The sequence below is a fragment of the Panulirus ornatus genome, chromosome 3 (genome assembly GCF_036320965.1).
Source record: "Panulirus ornatus isolate Po-2019 chromosome 3, ASM3632096v1, whole genome shotgun sequence".
NCBI classification, from domain to species: domain Eukaryota; kingdom Metazoa; phylum Arthropoda; class Malacostraca; order Decapoda; family Palinuridae; genus Panulirus; species Panulirus ornatus.
Window position 1 is genome coordinate 20,379,683 of NC_092226.1, and position 23,518 is coordinate 20,403,200.

Below are 23,518 nucleotides of genomic sequence, written 5' to 3' on the forward strand. Positions count from 1 at the left end.
ATCTTGTCCTTCACATGTTCTTCACCTCTTTCCAAAACATCTTTTTATCCTCTAAAGTTTAATAATACTTTCTCACCCCAACTCTCATTTCCCCTCTTTTTTAACCCTTGCACCTTCCTCTTCACCTCCTGCAACTTTCTCTTATGCATCTCACATCAGTTGCACTCCTTCCCTGCAAGTATTGCCCAAACACCTCTCTATTTTCTTTCACTAACAACTTTACTTCTTCATCTCACCACTAACTACCATTTCTAATCTGCCCATCCCCTACCTTTTGCATGTCACATGCATCTCTAGTATGCAAGATATTCTCAAAAATTCAAAACAATCATCTCCGCGTGATATTACGATTAACTATAAAAATTTTCAACATAGAATTCTATTAAACTTAACCTGGTGAAACATTGTTTATGTGTGCTACACAACCTATAACGTGTGATGCTCTGCTGCCAGGAGTACTTACTGTATGACACTGTGAAGATTTATCTATTAATTCATTTTGCTTTGTCGCTGTCTCCCGCATTAGCGAGGTAGCACAAGGAAACAGATGAAAGAAATGGCCCAACCCACCCAAATACACATGTATATACATACACGTCCACACATGCAAATATACATACCTATACATTTCAACGTATACATATATATACACACACAGACATATACATATATACACGTGTACATAATTCATACCGTCTGCCTTTATTCATTCCCATCGCCACTCCGCCACACATGAAATAACAACACCCTCCCCCCTCATGTGCGCGAGGTAAAGCTAGGAAAATACAACAAAGGCCACATTCGTTCACATTCAGTCTCTAGCTGTCATGTAATAATGCACCGAAACCACAGCTCTCTTTCCAACTCCAGGCCCCACAGAACTTTCCATGGTTTACCCCAGATGCTTCACATGCCCTGGTTCAATCCAGTGACAGCACGTCGACCCGGGTATACCACAGCATTCCAATTCACTCTATTCCTTGCATGCCTTTCACCCTCCTGCATGTTCAGGTCCTAATCACTCAAAATCTTTTTCACTCCATCTTTCCACCTCCAATTTGGTCTCTCACTTCTCCTCGTTCCCTCCACCTCTGACACATATATCCTGTTGGTCAATCTTTCCTCACTCATTCTCTCCATGGGACCAAACCATTTCAAAACACCCTCTTCTGCTCTCTCAACCACACTCTTTTTATTACCACACATCTCTCTTACCCTATTACTACTTACACGATCAAACCACCTCACACCACATATTGTCCTTAAACATTGCATTTCTAGCACATCCACCCTCCTCCGCACAACTCTATCCATAGCCCATGCTTCGCAACCATATAACATTGTTGGAACCACTATTCCTTCAAACATACCCATTTTTGTTTTCCGAGATAATGTTCTTGACTTCCATACATTCTTCAACGCCCCCAGAACCTTTGCCCCCTCCCCCATCCTATGATTCACTTCCGTTTCCATGGTTCCATCTGCTGCCAAATCCACTCTCAGATATCTAAAACACTTCACTTCCTCCAGTTTTTCTCCATTCAAACTTACCTCTCAGTTGACTTGTCCCTCAACCCTACTGGACCTAATAACCTTGCTCTTATTCACATTTACTCTCAGCATTCTTCTTTCACACACTTTACCAAACTCAGTCACCAGCTTCTGCAGTTTCTCACCCGAATCAGCCACCAGCGCTGTATCATCAGCGAACAACAACTGACTCACTTCTCAAGCTCTCTCATCCCCAACAGACTGCATACTTGCCCCTCTTTCCAAAGCTCTTGCATTCACCTCCCTAACAACCCCATCCATAAACAAATCAAACAACCATGGAGACATTAAACACCCCTGCCGCAAACCTACATTCACTGAGAACCAATCACTTTCCTCTCTTCCTACACGTACACATGCCTTTCATCCTCGATAAAATCTTTTCACTGCTTATAACAACTTGCCTCCTACACCATATATTCTTAATACCTTCCACAGAGCATTTCTATCAACTCTATCATATGCCTTCTCCAGATCCATAAATGCTACATACAAATCCATTTGCTTTTCTAAGTATTTCTCACATACATTCTTCAAAGCAAACACCTGATCCACACATCCTCTACCACTTCTGAAACCACACTGCTCTTCCCCAATCTGATGCTCTGTACATGCCTTCACCCTCTCAATCAATACCCTCCCATATAATTTACCAGGAATACTCAACAAACTTATACCTCTGTAATTTGAGCACTCACTTTTATCCCCTTTGCCTTTGTACAATGGCACTATGCAAGCATTCCGCCAATCCTCAGGCACCTCACCATGAGTCATACATACATTAAATAACCTTACCAACCAGTCAACAATACAGTCACCCCCTTTTTTAATAAGTTCCACTGCAATACCATCCATACCCACTGCCTTGCCGGCTTTCATCTTCTGCAAAGCTTTTACTACCTCTTCTCTGTTTACCAAATCATTTTCCCTAACCCTCTCACTTTGCACACCACCTCGACCAAAACACCCTATATCTGCCATTCTATCATCAAACACATCAACAAACCTTCAAAATACCCACTCCAGCTTAATATCTTAATATCTTAAGAATGGGAGTGACTGTGTTACTGACTGATTAGTTAGGATTCTCAATGTATGCTAGGATCATGGTGACAGTTGCTTGAGGACTGGCTGAATGGCTGTATAATGCCACAGCATAAAGGTAAGGGGGACAAAGAAGAGTGTTTAATTACAGAGAAAGATGAGTGTTTACAGATATAAATGTAGAGAGTGTACCTGGTAAGTTGTGTGGCAGATTAGTGACTGAGAGGAAAGTGGCATGCACAAAGCATTACACTGTGGAGCAATGTGATTTCAGGTGTGGCAGAGGATGCATGGATTAGATGTTTCCTTTGAAATGTGTGTGCGAGAAAAACTTAGAGAAAGAATTTGTATGTGGCATTTATAGATTTCGAGAGAGCATATGATAGGGTTGAGAGAGATGCTTGGTGGGAGAAAAGCTGTTAGAAGCAGCGAGGAGCTTTTATCAAGAGAGTACAGTATGTGAACAAGTAGGTAGAGAAAAACATGAGTGGTTCCAGATGAAAGTAATTCAGTGGCAGTGTTGAGATATCACCATGGCTGTTTAATCTGTTTATGGATGGGATGGTGAGATAGATAAATGCAAGGGTCTTGGAGAGCAGAGCAGGAATGCAGTCCGTAGGCAGTGACAGGAGTTTGGGAGTGTGTGAAAGGAGAAAGTTGAGAGCTAGGTAATTAGCTTTAGTCATGAAAAATAACATCAGGGTGTGATGGAGAAAAATTGGGGTAAGTGAAAAGTTTTAGACACCTGGAGGTGCACATGGCAGCAAATGGAACCATAGGAGCTAAAGTGAGCCATAGGGTGGGTGAGGGGAGGGAAAAGATTTTGGGAGCAATAAGAAATGGTGTGGAAAGAAAGGGCAAAAGTGGGTATCTTTGAGGGTATACTAGTACCAACAATGTGTAATGAACAAGGTATGGGCTACAGATGAGAGTGTATGGAAGAGGGTGAGTGTTTCGGTAATAAAATCTCTAAGGACTATACAAAGGGGTTCTCAAGTTACGATCAAGTTAGGTTCCTGTACTTTGTTCATGAGTCGATTTGTTCACGTCTGAAAATATAATTGGAGTAAATACCTAAACCTGACTGTAATAGTGTATTAGATATTATATTCTGTAATAAATAAAATTAATAGAACATCATATTAAGCGACAATGAAAAAAGATGCAGTTCCACAGTTCACAAGTATGAATAATTGGTTGTACATCAAACTAGGAATCAAATATTGCTCTTTTGGAGCTCATTTGTAAGGATGAATGTTTGTAGGTAGGACACATATAAGTTGGTGACCCCCTGGATGTGGAGTGAGGAAAGCTGATCAAGTAATCAATGATAAAGTAAGAGACAGGTGTGATAATAAGAGAATAATGGTTGCAAAAGCTGAAGATGGTGAGTTGAAATTGTCGGGACGTGTAGAGAATGAGTGAGGAGGGGGTGACAAAGAGAAGATACAACTCAGAAGTTGAGGGGACAAGGAGGAGGGGATGAACAAACTGGAGATGGAAGGATGGAGTGAATACGATTTTAAGTGTTTGCAGCTGAAGATGGTGAGTTGAAATTGTCGGGACGTGTAGAGAATGAGTGAGGAGGGGGTGACAAAGAGAAGATACGACTCAGAAGTTGAAGGGACAAGGAGGAGGGGAAGAACAAACTGGAGATGAAAGGATGGAGTGAATAAGATTTTAAGTGTTTGCAGGAGGGTGAAAGGCATGCATATGGAGTTATGTGGTATACAAGGGACAACATACTATCAATGGATGTAGCAATAGCAAATGAAGTACTCAGGGGAAACCACAGAAAGGTCTGTGAGGCCTGGATGTGGATAGGAGGCTGTAATATCAGTACATTACATATGACAGCTAGAGAATGAATGTGAGCGAATGAGGCCTTTTCTTCATCTGTTCTAGGGCTACCTTACATGAGGCACTGAATGGGTATAAAAGAAGAGACTTAATTAATATTTATCTGATTTGCACATTTTAGAAAATTATACCAAAAAAAGGTAAGAATATATCTCCTTCAATGTATTGTCAGTGAAAGCCATTAGGATACTGAAAAAAGAAAAATGGGAAGTGCAAGTGCAAAAAGAATAAGGCAAATTAATGAAAACAGACCAGCAATAATTTCATGCTTGTGTTCAACTTATGAATACAAGATAGCAACATGAATTGAGCATACCTGAGTCTACAGAAAGTGAAGCATTAGCAGAAAACCAACAGAAGTAAATAATTCTGTACATACAACAAAATTCTTTAATCACCTTCTCTAACTTTTCCTTTGCTACACTTTCATTTTCAACCAACTTCTGATTCAGCTCCTCATCCTGCAATGCAGGATCCTCAATTTCATCTTCTGCATAGGCATAAATGTTGTATAAGTCATCACTCTCCCTTCGTTCCTTCAACATTCTTCCCACATCACGGAAAATCTCCTGGGCTGCAATATAAGCAATAACTATAAGTTCTCATCTTACATCCCATACCCATAATCTTCCACACTGCAAAAGTTAAGGACGATACATGGTGAAATAATAAAAGAGGACATAAATACTGAAAGATGGAACAAATGCACAGACTATTACTAAAAGATGGAGCAAATGCACAGACTATATCAATATATATATGTAAAGAATGCACAATATACACAGGGAATATATGGCTGACTTGAAATAACTAAGAAATTACTTAACATCATAGGCACAAAACATGTGCCTTTGATGTTATGGTGGCCTTTCATCAATCTTTAGATAACCTTTCATGTAATGGACTTACTTTATTAATTTTTTCAGCTGTATCACTAATAACAGAAACATACCCATTTTATGTAACCAGCTCACATAGTTATAAATATATTAAACTGAAACTTTGCATATTCATCATACACATTATACTGATATAAAATGCTTTCAGGGAGTTAGCATACCATTCATTGTCTAGTTGGAAAAGTTTAATCACAAATATTTGATAACTACGATTACAGGAAATTAGTCTAACTTGTTATCAAGTAGTTTGTTTCTGTATACTCTACCATACAAGGTAATTCATTATCATTCATAGCAGTCACAGTTTGTAAAAATACAGTTGTTAAGAAGTAATATTATTCAAATTGTTTATATTCTGTATGTTTCCCTCTGGGAAACACTGCAATGGATTAGCCCTCTGCCAGAAGTACGTATAGGGTGAGGCATAAACATTACAAAGTGGCACACGAGTCCAACAGTTATGCCGGGGAGTAAATGGGACAAGTGACTAAGGGTGATGGTTCTGAATGTAAAAGGGATGATTGGTGAGAAAAAAAGGAGGGAGCTTGGGGAGAATTTCAAATGCTTGAGTTTGGATGTCATGGAGAGTAACCAATATCCTTGGACAGGCTGTATAGAGTGAAAATGGAAATGACGAAAGCAGGTGTCACCCTAACGGTAGTAACTGTCGGTTAGGAGAAAAATTTTAAAAAGAGAGGAGAAGATAAGACGGGACACAGCAACTTGGAACCTTGCTTGTGAGATACTACCCCAGAGAGAGTTTTATCATTTTTCAAAACTCATCTTCCTCTTCATGGATGTTTTGTCCCATGAGCTTTAAAAAATTACCAAAAAAGTACTGGAGGGTTAGAAAAACACTTAAACATGGCAAGAGCAGCATCATAAAAGATTTTCTTAAAGGTCAGCAGTGATCCTCTGCCTCAAAAGTAGCTGGTCAAAGCCATGCAAAGTTGATCCTCAATGTCTATGGTATGGCAAGTGTTTCAGGAATGCCAAAGACCTCTTTTGCTAATCGTCTCCAAGGAAAGGCTCAAGTAGGGTTATGGTATAAATTACATCAGACTGGGTAATGAGTTAAAGATTTTTCACATGATCATGAAGTTACAATGATACCAGCCTTGCATGTTCAAAAGGAAGATAACACAGAACAGGCATCTACTGTTCAAACTTTAAGAATATGAGAAATATTAAAAGTTTGAGAAAGGGACCTAGCTTGTTTGCACAAAGATTGATCCAGCAAAATATTTGGAATACTAAAATTCATTCAGGCAAAATTATTAAGTATCAATGGCACATCATCTAGACTGTAGACTGAGTTTGTCTCTGATCAGTGCCATCAGAGTCAACCATTCCAAACAATCTAGCTACACAGCACTGCATAACCAGATTTTCAGTCTTCTTGAATTAGAGAATGATATCTGAAGTTCCAGTATTTACAGAGTTAAAGGCAAAACCTTGTTGCAGCAGTCAATCTCAGATCAGAGAGCATATAATGTCACAAACCTTCACAGCAGGGGATCTGTGAGTCTACAAGTGTAGATATCTACATATCATTCCAAACATCCTTTTCCTCATAGTTGGAAATTAAATGTTTAAGGACAATGCATGGCATGAGGTGGTTTGATCGGTAAGTAAAGAAAGGGTAAGAGAAATGAGTGGTAATAAAGAGAGTGGTTGAGAGCATAAGAGGGCTTGCTGAAATGGTTTGGACATATGGAGAGAATGAGTGAGGAAAGATTGACAAAGAGGATATATGTGTCAGAGGTGGAGGGAACAAGGAGAAGCGGGAGACAAAACTGGAGGCGTATGGATGGAGTGAAAAAAATTTTGAGTGACTGGGGACTGAACATACAGGAGAGTGTGAGGTATGCAAGGTATAGAGTGAATTGGAACAATGTGGTATTCTGGGGTCGATGTGCTGTCAATGGACTGAACCAGGGCATGTAAAACGTCTGGGGTAAACTTTGGAAAGGTCTGTGGGGCCTGGATGTGGAAAGGGAGCTGTGGTTTTGGTGCATTACACATGACAGCTAGAGACTGAGTGTGAACGACATGTAGGGAAAGAAGCAGTTGTCAAAACGGCCCACCCATGAGTTGCTGATGGCCACACAATAATCGTGTGATGCAGCAGCTTGCTGAGTATAGCATGGTCCAGTTAGTGCTATGAAAACACAAGCAGCCAGTTCTCAGGAGCAAAAAGCAAAGTAATACCTATAAAAGAGGGAAAGTGAACCAACACTGCAGTGCAAGGCAAGGGGGCAAGTTTGGAAGTTAGCATGAGACAGTTTATAAGGCAGACTGCTTTTGATTCAACTCTCTCAAGTAAGGATGCAGAGCTAGAACCACCCCAAATGTGAGAGCAGCACTCCACACAAGGACAAATCAATCCCTTGTATAAATGGAGCAACTGTTCAGAAAAGTTTTGACATCTAAACAGGACACCCAGTTTCTTAGAGGCAGACTTAGCTATTCCTATAATGTGGGATTTCCAAGAAAGAGTGAATGTTACAGTAATACCAAATATGTCACTGAGCCAGGAGGTAGAATTACAGAACCATCAAAGGAAAGATGAGAGTTGCAACAAGTTTTTGATAGAGAGATGGTTAGAAACTGGGTCTTGGCGGCATTGAACTTACCAAAAATTTGTTTAATCCACTGAGATATCCTGTCCAAGTCTTTGTTTATTGAGAAAGCTGTGTTGGGTTGCAGCTCAAGTAAGAGACGGGAGCAGAACTAAAGGATGTGCTAAGTCATCAGCGTATGAGTGAACTGGAACTGTGTGGTAGACAGGGGGTTGACTTGCTGTCAATGGGCTGAACCAAAGCAAGTGAAGAGGCTATATACTCTAGACACTCCCTATTTACCAACTATCACCCCAATTTCATCACATCCTACTTTCACATTCATATTACTTATTACAACCTCCTTCCTCTCCTCCTCAAAGACATTTATAAAATCATTTATATTTCTCCAGAAACACTTTATTTCATCTTTACTTTGTACAGTCTTCATACTCAAAGATGAATACACACATACCCAAGCATACTTCACATACTTTCTTTCACCCACACTATTTCTGATCCATTCCATCCATGATCTGTAACATCTCCCCATACTCTCAATAGCAAAAGTGCATATACTTCTTTTCCTCTTCCCTGACAATTTTCATTTGTTTCCATCCATATCACTCCTCCTTGTATACTTTCCCACAACTTGTATTCATCATTCATTTTCATTCCATACCCCCTGCCTAGATATATGGGTTTCCCCAATCCCAGCACATCAAAATTAAAGCTTTTAAAATTCTCCACAGCTCACTCCTTTCAGTCATACTAGCCATCCCATTAACATTGACAGCCATCATCCTTAATTGGACACTCCTTTACTCACAGGCATAACTGGTGGACTCCAGTGCTACTTCTTAGGCTTTAGTGCATCATCCTTGAAAGGCCACTGGAAGAGGGCAATTCTAGTGCAGTTTCCCAGAGGCAAACATATACAAATTTCAGACAATATCAGTTCTAAATAACTATAATTCTACAGACTCTAACTACTGGTATAACTCACACCCATACATGTACTGGAATTATTAGGCATATGGAAAAAAGACACATAAAACAAATGAAAAAGGTTGGTAAATGTGAATAACTGGGAAAGCAAAGATAAATTTGTACAAAGGATTATATAATCATCAATACTCAAATAAATTTCTCTACTTCTGATCACATGCTCTGTCTATACAAAGGATTGATCTATCCTTGTATACAGAGCTGCTCTCACATCTGGGGTGGTTCTATCCCTCTACCCTGCTAAACCTAATAAACTTGTTTTTCATTCACATTTATTCTCAACTTCCTCCTGTCACACACGTTTCCAAACTTCTGATATTTCCCACTCCAATCTGCCACCAGTACTAAGTCATCAGCAAACAAAAACCGAATCTCATTCCCAGGCACCATTATCCCCCATACACTGCAAACTCTCCCCTCTCTCTATGACTCTTGCTAAACATTTACTTCACTCACCACCCAACCATAAACATATTAAACAACCGTGGTGACATCATACACACCATCCTTCACCTGGAAAATTGGAACCATTCACTCTCCTCTCTCCCTACTCAATACACATGCCTTACACCCTTGATGTATATTCTAAAGACCTTCCACAAGGCATCTCTAACAACCCTTTCAAATGCTTTCTCCACATCCACAAATGCCACAAACAAATTTGTTTGTTCCTCAAGTACTTCTCAAACATTTTCAACTTCTGAAACCACATTCTTCCTCCCCAATCTGAAGCCCTGTACATGCTTTCACCCTCTAAATCACTACTCTCTCACATAGTTTACCAGGTATGCTCATCAAACTTATACCACTGTAATTTAAACACCCACCTTTGTCTCCAATACCTTTATACAACTTTATACAATGGCACTATACATGCATTCTGACAATCCTCAGGCACCTCACTATAATCCATACAATCTATCTACATCTCTGATGCCTGTTCCCTTCTGGAACTCCCTCAGAGGGGTGGCCATAACTAGTGAACTCCATACATTCACTGAAAATCCTGACTAACTAATCAACAACGCAGTCACTCACATCCTTAAGAATTTCATCTGCACTACCATCCACTCCAGCCACATTGCCACATTTCATCTCAAGCAAGCTTTTCACCACCTCTTCTCTCTTCACCAGTCCTCTCTCCATTACTCTCTCACTTTGCATACCACTCTAACACAAACACCCTACATTTGCTGCCCTATCATCAAATACATTCACCAGTCCTTCAAAATACTCACACCATCTCTTCACTTCACTATCAACTATTACCTCTACCTCATTTGTCCCCTTCTTCACTGATATTCCCATTTGATCTTTCATTTATCCCACAATCTTAACCTTCTTCATGAAGTATACTGCTACTGGCTCATCCCAGCTCTCATTTGCCCTTCTTTTCAACCACTGCATCTTCCTCTAGACCTCCTGCCACTTTCTGTTATATATTGTTCCATCATTTGCACTTCTTCCCCTTAAGCACCACCCATATACCTGTCTTTCCTCTTTAACTAATAGCTTTGCTTCCTCTTCCCACCATCTACTTCCCTTTCTAACCTACCCATCTCCCACCTTATGCACACCACATGCATCTCTCAAACACAGCAATGCTTCCCTATATATCTCCCACTCCTCATCCACTCACATAGCTTTGTTTACTCTCACCTTTGCCACTCTACCTACACTCAATCTCTCCTGACATTTCTTCATTCAAGTCTCTTTTCCAAACTCACAAACTTCCAACACTCCTTTCTCATCAAAATGTTTCCCTTTTTTCGAAAACCTCCACAAATCTCACTCTTACCTCAACAAGATAATGATCAGAAATCCCACCAGCTGCCCTTTTCAGGATAGTCACATCCAGAAGTCTCTCTTCTGCATGCCTATCATTTGGTGTGTAATCCAGTAATGTCTGCTGACCATCTTTCCTATTCACGTACACATACTAGTGTAGGTCCCTCAATTTGCACAAGGTATTTCTAGTCCCCAGCCTACTTTTTCAGCACACAACTCCACAAACTGTCACATTTCCATTTACATTACTGAATACTTCATGCCCCCATACACTCAAGTGCTACACTGCTCAGCTTCACATATATCTACAACCAAAGTCTTAAGCATTCTCCTTCCTACTCACATTTCAACAAGTGCTAATACAGTCATTTATTCTACATTTTCCCTAGTTGCAACAATGACTTACCTTGCACTCTGACTGTCTCAGGTCTTAGAGGCAAGCTTGTTTGCTTTGTAACTTTCTTCACCAGGTTCAGTATGTCCACATAATCAGGAAACTCCTTATTTTTGTTTACCCATGCACTGATTCTCTTATTAATCTCTGGCCATCGAGATCCTGTAAAATCAAAAGGATACAGCATGAATTTCAATCTTTCTGAAAAAACTTGTAATGAAAAATCTTAAGGCTTTTATCATTATATATATATATATATATTTTTTGTACATATTCGCCTTATCCCGCATTAGCGAGGTAGCGTTAAGAACAAAGGAGTGAGCCTTAGAGAGTATATCCTCACTTGGCCCACCCCTCCTTTCCCTCTTTTGGAAAATTATAAACGGGAGGGGAGGATTTCCAGCCCCCCCCCCCCCCCCCCCCCACTCCCTCCCCTTTTAGTCACCTTCTACAACATGCAGGGAATGTGTAGGAAGTATTCTTTCTCCCCTATCCCTAGGGATAACCATTCTATATCTACATATTCAATATTCTCTGTATTTATCAGTATGAAGATGTTAATCACTACTGTATGTAATTACCTATCTGTCTAGTACCATCAAGCAGGTTTTTAAACACTTGTATAGTACTGGTGCTTACAGTTTCATTAGAGGCCATTCCAACCATCCACCAACTATACCCTACAACAATGCTTCACATCCTTTCAAACATGCTTATTTACCTAGCTTCCTGTCATGACTTCTGGTTACTCATGAAGGACTGTTCACTGTTGTCATCCAGCTAATTTACAAACTTGAATGTTGCAATCAGGTCACCCAAATCTCTTCTCTCCTCCATGGTGGCAAGTATGTAGCCCTCAGCCCATCAATGCATCACAGCCCTCTTAGTTCAAGTACATCTTAGCTGCCTTAAAAAAATTCTCCTGATGTAGAACTCGGACAAAAGATTAGGCACAATGTCGATCCCCAGGTAGCTTACTTATCATTTTTCTCATGTCTCATCACCATTAGTTTGCAATTACCAGAATTAAGACATTACAACAGAGGTCCTCACAAAGCACTGGAATTATGTTCCTGAAAACCTGCTATTATAGCAGAATGTTATTATATGAATCACTGAAACCCATGTTATCAGGGCTTCCATTCCTGAACAAAACTTTTCCATTGTGAAAATCTTATTCAACCAACAACAGGGAGGGATAAGCTCAACTGGGAAGATGAGTGAAAATACAAACATAAGGGAAACACTTTTAAAAATCAAAACAGCCTGTGAAATCCCTATCTAAACTGAGTGTGGAGTGCTATGCTGATCAATGAAAATGTTGGCTACTGAAAGAGAAACATTTAAAAATCAATAGAACCTTGCCTAAATGAGATTGGGGCTTGTTATTTAAAATATTAGATGCATTCCTGAAAAATGCTACTCCAATAGAAACTAAAACATAATTCTGTTATAAAATGGAAATACATTCCAGGGGAATATCTCTGGACTCATAATTTTACATATGCTGTTCTGTGTGTAATTTGAATGCATTAAAGATTATAATCATGGCAAAATAAGTGCTCCACTAAAAATTTCAGTAGAATTTCATACTCAATCAAATCACATCAACAAATCCAGTTTTATTTCATGGATGATAGTTTTCTATGCCTTTTCATGTCACTTGCACCACTAAAAGATACCAGGCACTTCTTACTCTGATCAAACAAGCAGGATTGTAATGATAAAGTTATGGTCCATCCCAAGGCCCCTGCAAATCTAAGGTATACTCCTATGACTGCACTTCTGTGACTCTGCTACCAGCAAGATGGAGGGCTCAAGTGGTAGTGTACTGACCCTTTCCAATACCCCAGCGAACTCAAGCAATATCTTGTTCCCTACCCTTGAAGCAATTCATTAGGTAGTAGGCTGTTGACAACAGCTGCAAAGGGTGACACCGCTTAGGTCTAGAAGGAGGAGGCTATCCCGCCTGGGGAAAGCTCTGGTTCCGTCTCTCCGAGTAAGTACAGAAACGATCAAAGTAGTGGTATTTCACTGTCAGCCCTCTCACAGAAATGGCCTCCCACTTATGCTACACCTATGATGTTTCTCAACAATATCACACTCTCCATGTTAGGATTGCTAGTCTTAATTTCTGTCTTATCAAAACTGAACAACCAGGCTAGTCCTCCCATCTCCTTACAAGCACCATACACCTACTTAACCTCACTTTTTTCCTTTACATAAGTTATTTTGTCACCTCCTGTCTGCACAGTTGTTTTTAAACATAATCATGACAATGTCCAACAAAAAAAAATGACCCCTAGTCCCTAGCATCATGGGGTACTAAGAATCTCTAGAATTCCAAATGACTCTACTGACAATGAGAGGGAGAGGTCAAACCACAGAGTTCCGGACCCTCCCAAGACCTTACCCTTTCTGATACAATTTCATTTTTTCTATTCACTACAAAAGCATTTGTGGGCTCTCTTATAATCTCTCTTCTATTGAAAATCATCTGTCTATTATCTCTCCTAATATCTTACTTCTGTTTGAGACCCAACCGTTGAATGATATTTCCACTAGCATCTTTTTCACATCCAATTATAATCTCTCACGATTCCAATTCAAAAGTGCTGTCTGTGCATATATCAACACACCTGTTGCATGTCTTGAGGAGCCTTGAGTCCCCACACTTTGATGTTATGTGGTTCACGGTCTGTCACCCAACTATAAGACTTTTCTTTCTCTGTTTCATCTATTGCTCTGCTAATTCTACAAGTTTTACATCTTTCTTACACTATCTAAACTCCTGCCTTGAGACTATGGCATCCTCTCACCTGAAAGCTATATCCTCTACTTAGGGGATTTAAACATTTAGCTTAGCATAGAGAATGGCTGATTTCCTCCCATACAGATGGTGGGGAATTGAACTGATAACATTTTCTATATTCAGTGATATACAGCAGAGAATCTCCCATGCTACCCATATTCCAGACTGCTGTGACCACTCTCCTAATTTTCTGGATCTGTTTTACTTCTCTAATCCATACTGCTGTAACTACACAATCTCTGGGAGCGTTGAAAAATGTATGGAAGTCGAGAACATTATCTCGGAAAGCAAAAATGGTTTTGTTTCAAGGAATAGTGGTACCAACAATGTTATATGGTTGCAAGGCGTGGGTTATAGATAAAGTTGAGCGCAGGAGGGTGGATGTGCTGGAAATGAGATGTTTGAGGACAATATGTGGTATGAGGTGGTTTGATCAAGTAATGAAAGGGTAAGAGAGATGTGTGGTAATAAAAAGAGTGTGGTTGAGAGAGCAGAAGAAGGTGTTTTAAAATGGTTTGGTCACACGGAGAGAATGAGAGAGGAAAGATTGACAAAGTGGATATATGTGTCGGAGGTGGAGGGAACGAGGAGAAGTGGGAGACCAAATTGGAGGTGGAAAGATGGAGTGAAAAAGATTTTGAGTGATCGGGGCCTGAACATGCAGGAGGGTCAAAGGCGGGCAAGGAATAGATTGAATTGGATCGATGTGGTATACCCGGGTCGACGTGCGGTCAATGGATTGAATCAGGGCATGTGAAGCGTCTGGGGTAAACCATGGAAAGTTCTGTGGGGCCTGGATGTGGAAAGGGAGCTGTGGTTTCGGGCATTATTACATGACAGATAGAGACTGAGTGTGAACGAATGGGGCTTTGTTGTCTTTTCCTAGCGCTACCTCGCACACATGAGGGGGGAGGGGGATGGTATTGTTTGTTGTTTGTTGGAACAAGTTAGAATATATTTTCCTATAGCCTCTTGTAATGAAACAAGGGCAAAGGTCATTTTTAGGGTGTGTTGATGTATTACCAATAATTACATGAATATTTGTTGCAGATACTTTTACTTTTTTAGGCTGTGTTGATGTATTACCAATAATTACATGAATATTTGTTGCAGATACTTTTACTTATCGGGAGCGGGGGGCCGGAAATCCTCCCCTCCTTGTATTAACTTTCTAAAATGGGAAACAGAAGAAGGAGTCACGCGGGGAGTGATCATCCTCCTCGAAGGCTCAGAGTGGGGTGCCTAAATGTGTGTGGATGTAACCAAGATGTGAAAAAAGGAGAGATAGGTAGTATGTTTGAGGAAAGGAACCTGGATGTTTTGGCTCTGAGTGAAACGAAGCTCAAGGGTAAAGGGGAAGAGTGGTTTGGAAATGTCTGGGGAGTGAAGTCAGGGGTTAGTGAGAGGACAAGAGCAAGGGAAGGAGTAGCAATACTCCTGAAACAGGAGTTGTGGGAGTATGTGATAGAATGTAAGAAAGTAAATTCTCGATTAATATGGGTAAAATTGAAAGTTGATGGAGAGAGGTGGGTGATTATTGGTGCATATGCACCTGGGCATGAGAAGAAAGATCATGAGAGGCAAGTGTTTTGGGAGCAGCTAAATGAGTGTGTTAGCGGTTTTGATGCACGAGACCGGGTTATAGTGATGGGTGATTTGAATGCAAAGGTGAGTAATGTGGCAGTTGAGGGAATAATTGGTATGCATGGGGTGTTCAGTGTTGTAAATGGAAATGGTGAAGAGCTTGTAGATTTATGTGCTGAAAAAGGACTGATGATTGGGAATACCTGGTTTAAAAAGCGAGATATACATAAGTATACTTATGTAAGTAGGAGAGATGGCCAGAGAGCGTTATTGGATTACGTGTTAATTGACAGGCGTGCGAAAGAGAGACTTTTGGATGTTAATGTGCTGAGAGGTGCAACTGGAGGGATGTCTGATCATTATCTTGTGGAGGCTAAGGTGAAGATTAGTATGGGTTTTCAGAAAAGAGGAGTGAATGTTGGGGTGAAGAAGGTGGTGAGAGTAAGTGAGCTTGGGAAGGAGACCTGTGTGGGGAAGTACCAGGAGAGACTGTGTACAGAATGGAAAAAGGTGAGAACAATGGAAGTAAGGGGAGTGGGGGAGGAATGGGATGTATTTAGGGAATCAGTGATGGATTGCGCAAAAGATGCTTGTGGCATGAGAAGAGTGGGAGGTGGGCTGTTTAGAAAGGGTAGTGAGTGGTGGGATGAAGAAGTAAGAGTATTAGTGAAAGAGAAGAGAGAGGCATTTGGACGATGTTTGCAGGGAAAAAATGCAATTGAGTGGGAGAAGTATAAAAGAAAGAGACAGGAGGTCAAGAGAAAGGTGCAAGAGGTGAAAAAAAGGGCAAATGAGAGTTGGGGTGAGAGACTATCAGTAAATTTTAGGGAGAATAAAAAGATGTTCTGGAAGGAGGTAAATAGGGTGCGTAAGACAAGGGAGCAAATGGGAACTTCAGTGAAGGGCGTAAATGGGGAGGTGATAACAAGTAGCGGTGATGTGAGAAGGAGATGGAATGAGTATTTTGAAGGTTTGTTGAATGTGTCTGATGACAGAGTGGCAGATATAGGGTGTTTTGGTCGAGGTGGTGTGCAAAGTGAGAGGGTTAGGGAAAATGATTTGGTAAACAGAGAAGAGGTAGTAAAAGCTTTGCGGAAGATGAAAGCCGGCAAGGCAGCAGGTTTGGATGGTATTGCAGTGGAATTTATTAAGAAAGGGGGTGACTGTATTGTTGACTGGTTGGTAAGGTTATTTAATGTATGTATGACTCATGGTGAGGTGCCTGAGGATTGGCGGAATGCGTGCATAGTGCCATTGTACAAAGGCAAAGGGGATAAGAGTGAGTGCTCAAATTACAGAGGTATAAGTTTGTTGAGTATTCCTGGTAAATTATATGGGAGGGTATTGATTGAGAGGGTGAAGGCATGTACAGAGCATCAGATTGGGGAAGAGCAGTGCGGTTTCAGAAGTGGTAGAGGATGTGTGGATCAGGTGTTTGCTTTGAAGAATGTATGTGAGAAATACTTAGAAAAGCAAATGGATTTGTATGTAGCATTTATGGATCTGGAGAAGGCATATGATAGAGTTGATAGAGATGCTCTGTGGAAGGTATTAAGAATATATGGTGTGGGAGGCAAGTTGTTAGAAGCAGTGAAAAGTTTTTATCGAGGATGTAAGGCATGTGTACGTGTAGGAAGAGAGGAAAGTGATTGGTTCTCAGTGAATGTAGGTTTGCGGCAGGGGTGTGTGATGTCTCCATGGTTGTTTAATTTGTTTATGGATGGGGTTGTAAGGGAGGTAAATGCAAGAGTCCTGGAAAGAGGGGCAAGTATGAAGTCTGTTGGGGATGAGAGAGCTTGGGAAGTGAGTCAGTTGTTGTTCGCTGATGATACAGCGCTGGTGGCTGATTCATGTGAGAAACTGCAGAAGCTGGTGACTGAGTTTGGTAAAGTGTGTGGAAGAAGAAAGTTGAGAGTAAATGTGAATAAGAGCAAGGTTATTAGGTACAGTAGGGGTGAGGGTCAAGTCAATTGGGAGGTGAGTTTGAATGGAGAAAAACTGGAGGAAGTGAAGTGTTTTAGATATCTGGGAGTGGATCTGTCAGCGGATGGAACCATGGAAGCGGAAGTGGATCATAGGGTGGGGGAGGGGGCGAAAATTTTGGGAGCCTTGAAAAATGTGTGGAAGTCGAGAACATTATCTCGGAAAGCAAAAATGGGTATGTTTGAGGGAATAGTGGTTCCAACAATGTTGTATGGTTGCGAGGCGTGGGCTATGGATAGAGATGTGCGCAGGAGGATGGATGTGCTGGAAATGAGATGTTTGAGGACAATGTGTGGTGTGAGGTGGTTTGATCGAGTAAGTAACGTAAGGGTAAGAGAGATGTGTGGAAATAAAAAGAGCGTGGTTGAGAGAGCAGAAGAGGGTGTTTTGAAATGGTTTGGGCACATGGAGAGAATGAGTGAGGAGAGATTGACCAAGAGGATATATGTGTCGGAGGTGGAGGGAACGAGGAGAAGAGGGAGACCAAATTGGAGGTGGAAAGATGGAGTGAAAAAGATTTTGTGTGATCGGGGCCTGAACATGCAGGAGGGTGAAAGGAGGGCAAGAAATAGAGTGAATTGGAGTCATGTGGTATACAGGGGTTGACGTGCTGTCAGTGGATTGAAGCAAGGCATGTGAAGCGTCTGGGGTAAACCATGGAAAGCTGTGTAGGTATGTATATTTGCGTGTGTGGACGTGTGTATGTACATGTGTATGGGGGGGGGGGGGTTGGGCCATTTCTTTCGTCTGTTTCCTTGCGCTACCTCGCAAACGCGGAAGACAGCGACAAAGTATAAAAAAAAAAAAAAAAAAAAATATATATATATATATATATATATATATATATATATATATATATATATATATATATATATATATATATATATATATTTTTTTCCCGCTATCTCCCGCATTTGCGAGGTAGCGCAAGGAAACAGACGAAAGAAATGGCCCAACCCACCCCCATACACATGTGTATACATACGTCCACACACGCAAATGTACATACCTACACAGCTTTCCATGGTTTACCCCAGACTCTTCACATGCCCTGATTCAATCCACTGACAGCACGTCAACCCTGGTATACCACATTGATCCAATTCACTCTATTCCTTGCCCTCCTTTCACCCTCCTGCATGTTCAGGCCCCGATCACACAAAATCTTTTTCACTCCATCTTTCCACCTCCAATTTGGTCTCCCACTTCTCCTCGTTCCCTCCACCTCCGACACATATATCCTCTTGGTCAATCTTTCCTCACTCATTCTCTCCATGTGCCCAAACCATTTCAAAACACCCTCTTCTGCTCTCTCAACCACGCTCTTTTTATTTCCACACATCTCTCTTGCCCTTACGTTACTTACTCGATCAAACCACCTCACACCACACATTGTCCTCAAACATCCCATTTCCAGCACATCCACCCTCCTGCACACAACTCTATCCATAGCCCACGCCTCGTAACCATACAACATTTTTGGAACCACTATTCCTTCAAACATACCCATTTTTCCTTTCCGAGATAATGTTCTCGACTTCCACACATTCTTCAAGGCTCCCAGGATTTTCGCCCCCTCCCCGACCTATGATCCACTTCCGCTTCCATGGTTCCATCCGCTGCCAGATCCACTCCCAGATATCTAAAACACTTTACTTCCTCCAGTTTTTCTCCATTCAAACTTACCTCCCAATTGACTTGACCCTCAACACTACTGTACCTAATAACCTTGCTCTTATTCACATTTCCTCTTAACTTTCTTCTTTCACACACTTTACCAAACTCAGTCACCAGCTTCTGCCGTTTCTCACATGAATCAGCCACCAGCGCTGTATCATCAGCGAACAACAACTAACTCACTTCCCAAGCTCTCTTCATACTTGCCCCTCTTTCCAAAACTCTTGCATTCACCTCCCTAACAACCCCATCCATAAACAAATTAAACAACCATGGAGACATCACACACCCCTGCCGCAAACCTACATTCACTGAGAACCAATCACTTTCCTCTCTTCCTACACGTACACATGCCTTACATCCTCGACAAAAACTTTTCACTGTTTCTAACAACTTGCCTCCCACACCATATATTCTTAATACCTTCCACAGAGCATCTCTATCAACTCTATCATATGCCTTCTCCAGATCCATAAATGCTACATACAAATCCATTTGCTTTTCTAAGTATTTCTCACATACATTCTTCAAAGCAAACACCTGATCCACACATCCTCTACCACTTCTGAAACCACACTGTTCTTCCCCAATCTGATGCTCTGTACATGCCTTCACCCTCTCAATCAATATCCTCCCATATAATTTACCAGGAATACTCAACAAACTTATACCTCTGTAATTTCAGCACTCACTCTTATCCCCTTTGCCTTTGTACAATGGCACTATGCATGCATTCCGCCAATCCTCAGGCACCTCACCATGAGTCATACATACATTAAATAACCTTACCAACCAGTCAATAATACAGTCACCCCCATTTTTAATAAATTCCACTGCAATACCATCCAAACCTGCTGCCTTGCCGGCTTTCATCTTCCGCAAAGCTTTTACTACCTCTTCTCTGTTTACCAAATCATTTTCCCTAACCCTCTCACTTTGCACACCACCTCGACCAAGACACCCTATATCTGCCACTCTATCATCAAACACATTCAACAAACCTTCAAAATACTCACTCCATCTCCTCACATCACCACTACTTGTTATCACCTCCCCATTTGCGCCCTTCACTGAAGTTCCCATTTGCTCCCCTGTCTTACGCACTTTATTTACCTCCTTACAGAACATCTTTTTATTCTCCCTAAAATTTAATGATACTCTCTCACCCCAACTCTCATTTGCCCTCTTTTTCACCTCTTGCACCTTTCTCTTGACCTCCTGTCTCTTTCTTTTATACATCTCCCACTCAATTGCATTTTTTCCCTGCAAAAATCATCCAAATGCCTCTCTCTTCTCTTTCACTAATAATCTTACTTCTTCATCCCACCACTCACTACCCTTTCTAAACAACCCACCTCCCACTCTTCTCATGCCACAAGCATCTTTTGCGCAATCCATCACTGATTCCCTAAATACATCCCATTCCTCCCCCACTTCCCTTACTTCCATTCTTCTCACCTTTTTCCATTCTGTACTCAGTCTCTCCTGGTACTTCTTCACACAAGTCTCCTTCCCAAGCTCACTTACTCTCACCACCCTCTTCACCCCAACATTCACTCTTCTGAAAACCCATACAAATCTTCACCTTATCCTCCACAAGATAATGTGATCAGACATCCCTCCAGTTGCACCTCTCAGCACATTAACATCCAAAAGTCTCTCTTTCGCACGCCTGTCAATTAACACGTAATCCAATAACGCTCTCTGGCCATCTCTCCTACTTACATACGTATACTTATGTATATCTCGCTTTTTAAACCAGGTATTCCCAATCACCAGTCCTTTTTCAGCACATAAATCTACAAGCTCCTCACCATTTCCATTTACAACACTGAACACCCCATGTATACCAATTATTCCCTCAACTGCCACATTACTCACCTTTGCATTCAAATCACCCATCACTATAACCCGGTCTCGTGCATCAAAACCACTAACACACTCATTCAGCTGCTCCCAAAACACTTGCCTCTCATGATCTTTCTTCTCATGCCCAGGTGCATATGCACCAATAATCACCCGTCTCTCTCCATCAACTTTCAGTTTTACCCATATTAATCGAGAATTTACTTTCTTACATTCTATCACATACACATATATATACACACATTCACATTTGCTGCCTTCATCCATTCCCGTCGCCACCCTCCCACACACGAAACGGCATCCTCCCCACGTGCGTGTGTGCGAGGTAGCACCAGGAAAAGACAACAAAGGCCACATTCATTCACACTCAGTCTCTTGCTGTCATGTGTAATGCACTGAAACCACAGCTCCCTTTCCACATCCAGGCCCCACAAAACCTCCCATGATACACCCCAGATGCTCCATATGCCCTGGTTCAATCCATTGACAGCACATCGACCCTGGTATACCACATCGTTCCAATTCACTCTATTCCTTGTGCACCTTTCACCTTCCTGTATGTACAGGCCCCGATTGCTCAAAATCTTTTTCACTCCATCCTTCCACCTCGAATTTGGTCTCCCACTTCTCCTCGTTCCCTCCACCTCTGACACATATGTCCTCTCTGTTAATCTTTCCTCACTCATTCTTTCCATAAGAACAAACCATTTAAATACACCCCTTCTGCTCTCTCCACCACACTTTTTTATCATCACACATCTCTCTTACCCTTTCATTACTTACTCGATCAAACCACCTTACACCACATATTGTCCTCATACATTTCATTTCCAACACATCCACCCTCCTCCACACAACATTATCTATAGCCCATGCCTCACAACCGTATAACATTGTTGGAACCTCTATTCCTTCAAATATACCCATTTTTACTCTCCAAGATAATGTCCTCGCCTTCCATACATTCTTCAACGCTCCCAGAACCTTCGCCCCCTCCCCCACCCTGTGACTCACTTCCACTTCCATGGTTCCATCCGCTACTAAATCCACTCTCAGATATCTAAAACACTTCACTTCCTCCAGTTTTTCTCCATTCAAACTTACCTCCCAATTGACTTGTCTCTCAAACCTACTGAACCTAATAACCTTGCTCTTATTCACATTTACTCTCAGCTTTCTTCTTTCACACATTTTACCAAACTCAGTCACCAGCTTCTGCAGTTTCTCATCCAAATCAGTGACTGAGTTTGGTATATCATCAGCGAACATCAACTGACTCACTTCCCAAGCCCTCTCATCTACAACAGACTGCATACTTGCCCCTCTCTCCAAAACTCTTGCATACACCTCACAAACAACCTGATCTATAAACAAATTAAACAACCATGGAGACATCACGCACCCTTGCCGCAAACTGACATTCACTGGGAACCAATCACTTTCCTCTCTTCCTATTCACACACTTACCTCCCATCCTTGATAAAAACTTTTCACTGCCTCTAGCAACTCACTTCCCACACCATATACTCTTAATACCTTCCACAAAGCATCTCAATCAACCTCGTGCAGATGTGGGGGGAGGGGGTTGTCATTTCATGTGTGGCGGGGTGGCGACGGGGATGTGTATATGTGTATATACGTATATGTCTCTGTGTGTATATATATGTATACGTTGAGATGTATAGGTACGTATATGTGCGTGTGGACGTGTATGTATATACATGTGTATATGGGTGGGTTGGGCCATTCTTTCGTCTGTTTCCTTGCACTACCTCACTAACACAGGAGGCAGCGACAGAGTATAATAAATAAATCAGAAAAAGATGTTTTGGAAGGAGGTAAATAAAGTGCATTAGAGAAGAGAACAAATGGGAACATCGGTGAAGTGGGCTAATAGGGAGGTAATAACAAGTAGTGGTGAAGTAAGAAGGAGATGGAAAGAGCATTTGAAGGTTTGTTGAATGTGTTTGATGATAAGAGTGGCAGATATCGGGTGCTTTGGTCGAGGTGGTGTGCGAAGTGAGACGACCAGGTGGAGTGGTTTGGTGAACAGAGAAGAGGCAGTAAAAGCTTTGCGGATGATGAAAGCCAACAGGGAAGCAGGTTTGGATGGTATTGCAGTGGAATTTATTAAGAAAGGGGGTGACTGTGTTGTTGACTGGTTGGTGAGGATATTCAATGTATGTATGGTCCATGGTGAAGAGCCTAAGGATTTGCAGAATGCATGCATAGTGCCAATGCACAAATGCAAAGGGGATAAAGGTGAATGTTCAAATTACAGAGGTATAAGTTTGTTGAGTATTCCTGAGAAAATATATGGGAGGGTATTGATTGAGAGGGTGAAGGCATGTACAGAGCATCAGATTGGGGAAGAGCAGTGTGGTCTCAGAAGTGGTAAAGGATGTGTGGATCAGGTGTTTGCTTTGAAGAATGTATGTGAGAAATACTTAGAAAAACAAATGGATTTGTATGTAGCATTTATGGATCTGGA

At 41.3% G+C, this 23,518-nt stretch overlaps 1 protein-coding gene across 2 annotated transcripts in view; it reads right to left on the bottom strand.

Annotated features, from left to right (window-relative positions):
- LOC139761185 (uncharacterized) overlaps positions 1-23,518 on the bottom strand; it is a 173,561-nt gene that overhangs the window by 22,509 nt on the left and 127,534 nt on the right. For both annotated transcript variants that reach the window (XM_071685184.1, XM_071685195.1), the window contains 2 exons: positions 11,118-11,267; positions 4,854-5,029 (listed from right to left, as the gene is read on the bottom strand). In XM_071685184.1, coding sequence (XP_071541285.1) covers positions 4,854-5,029; positions 11,118-11,267 — 326 coding nt within the window. The remainder of the gene's footprint in view (positions 1-4,853; positions 5,030-11,117; positions 11,268-23,518) is intronic.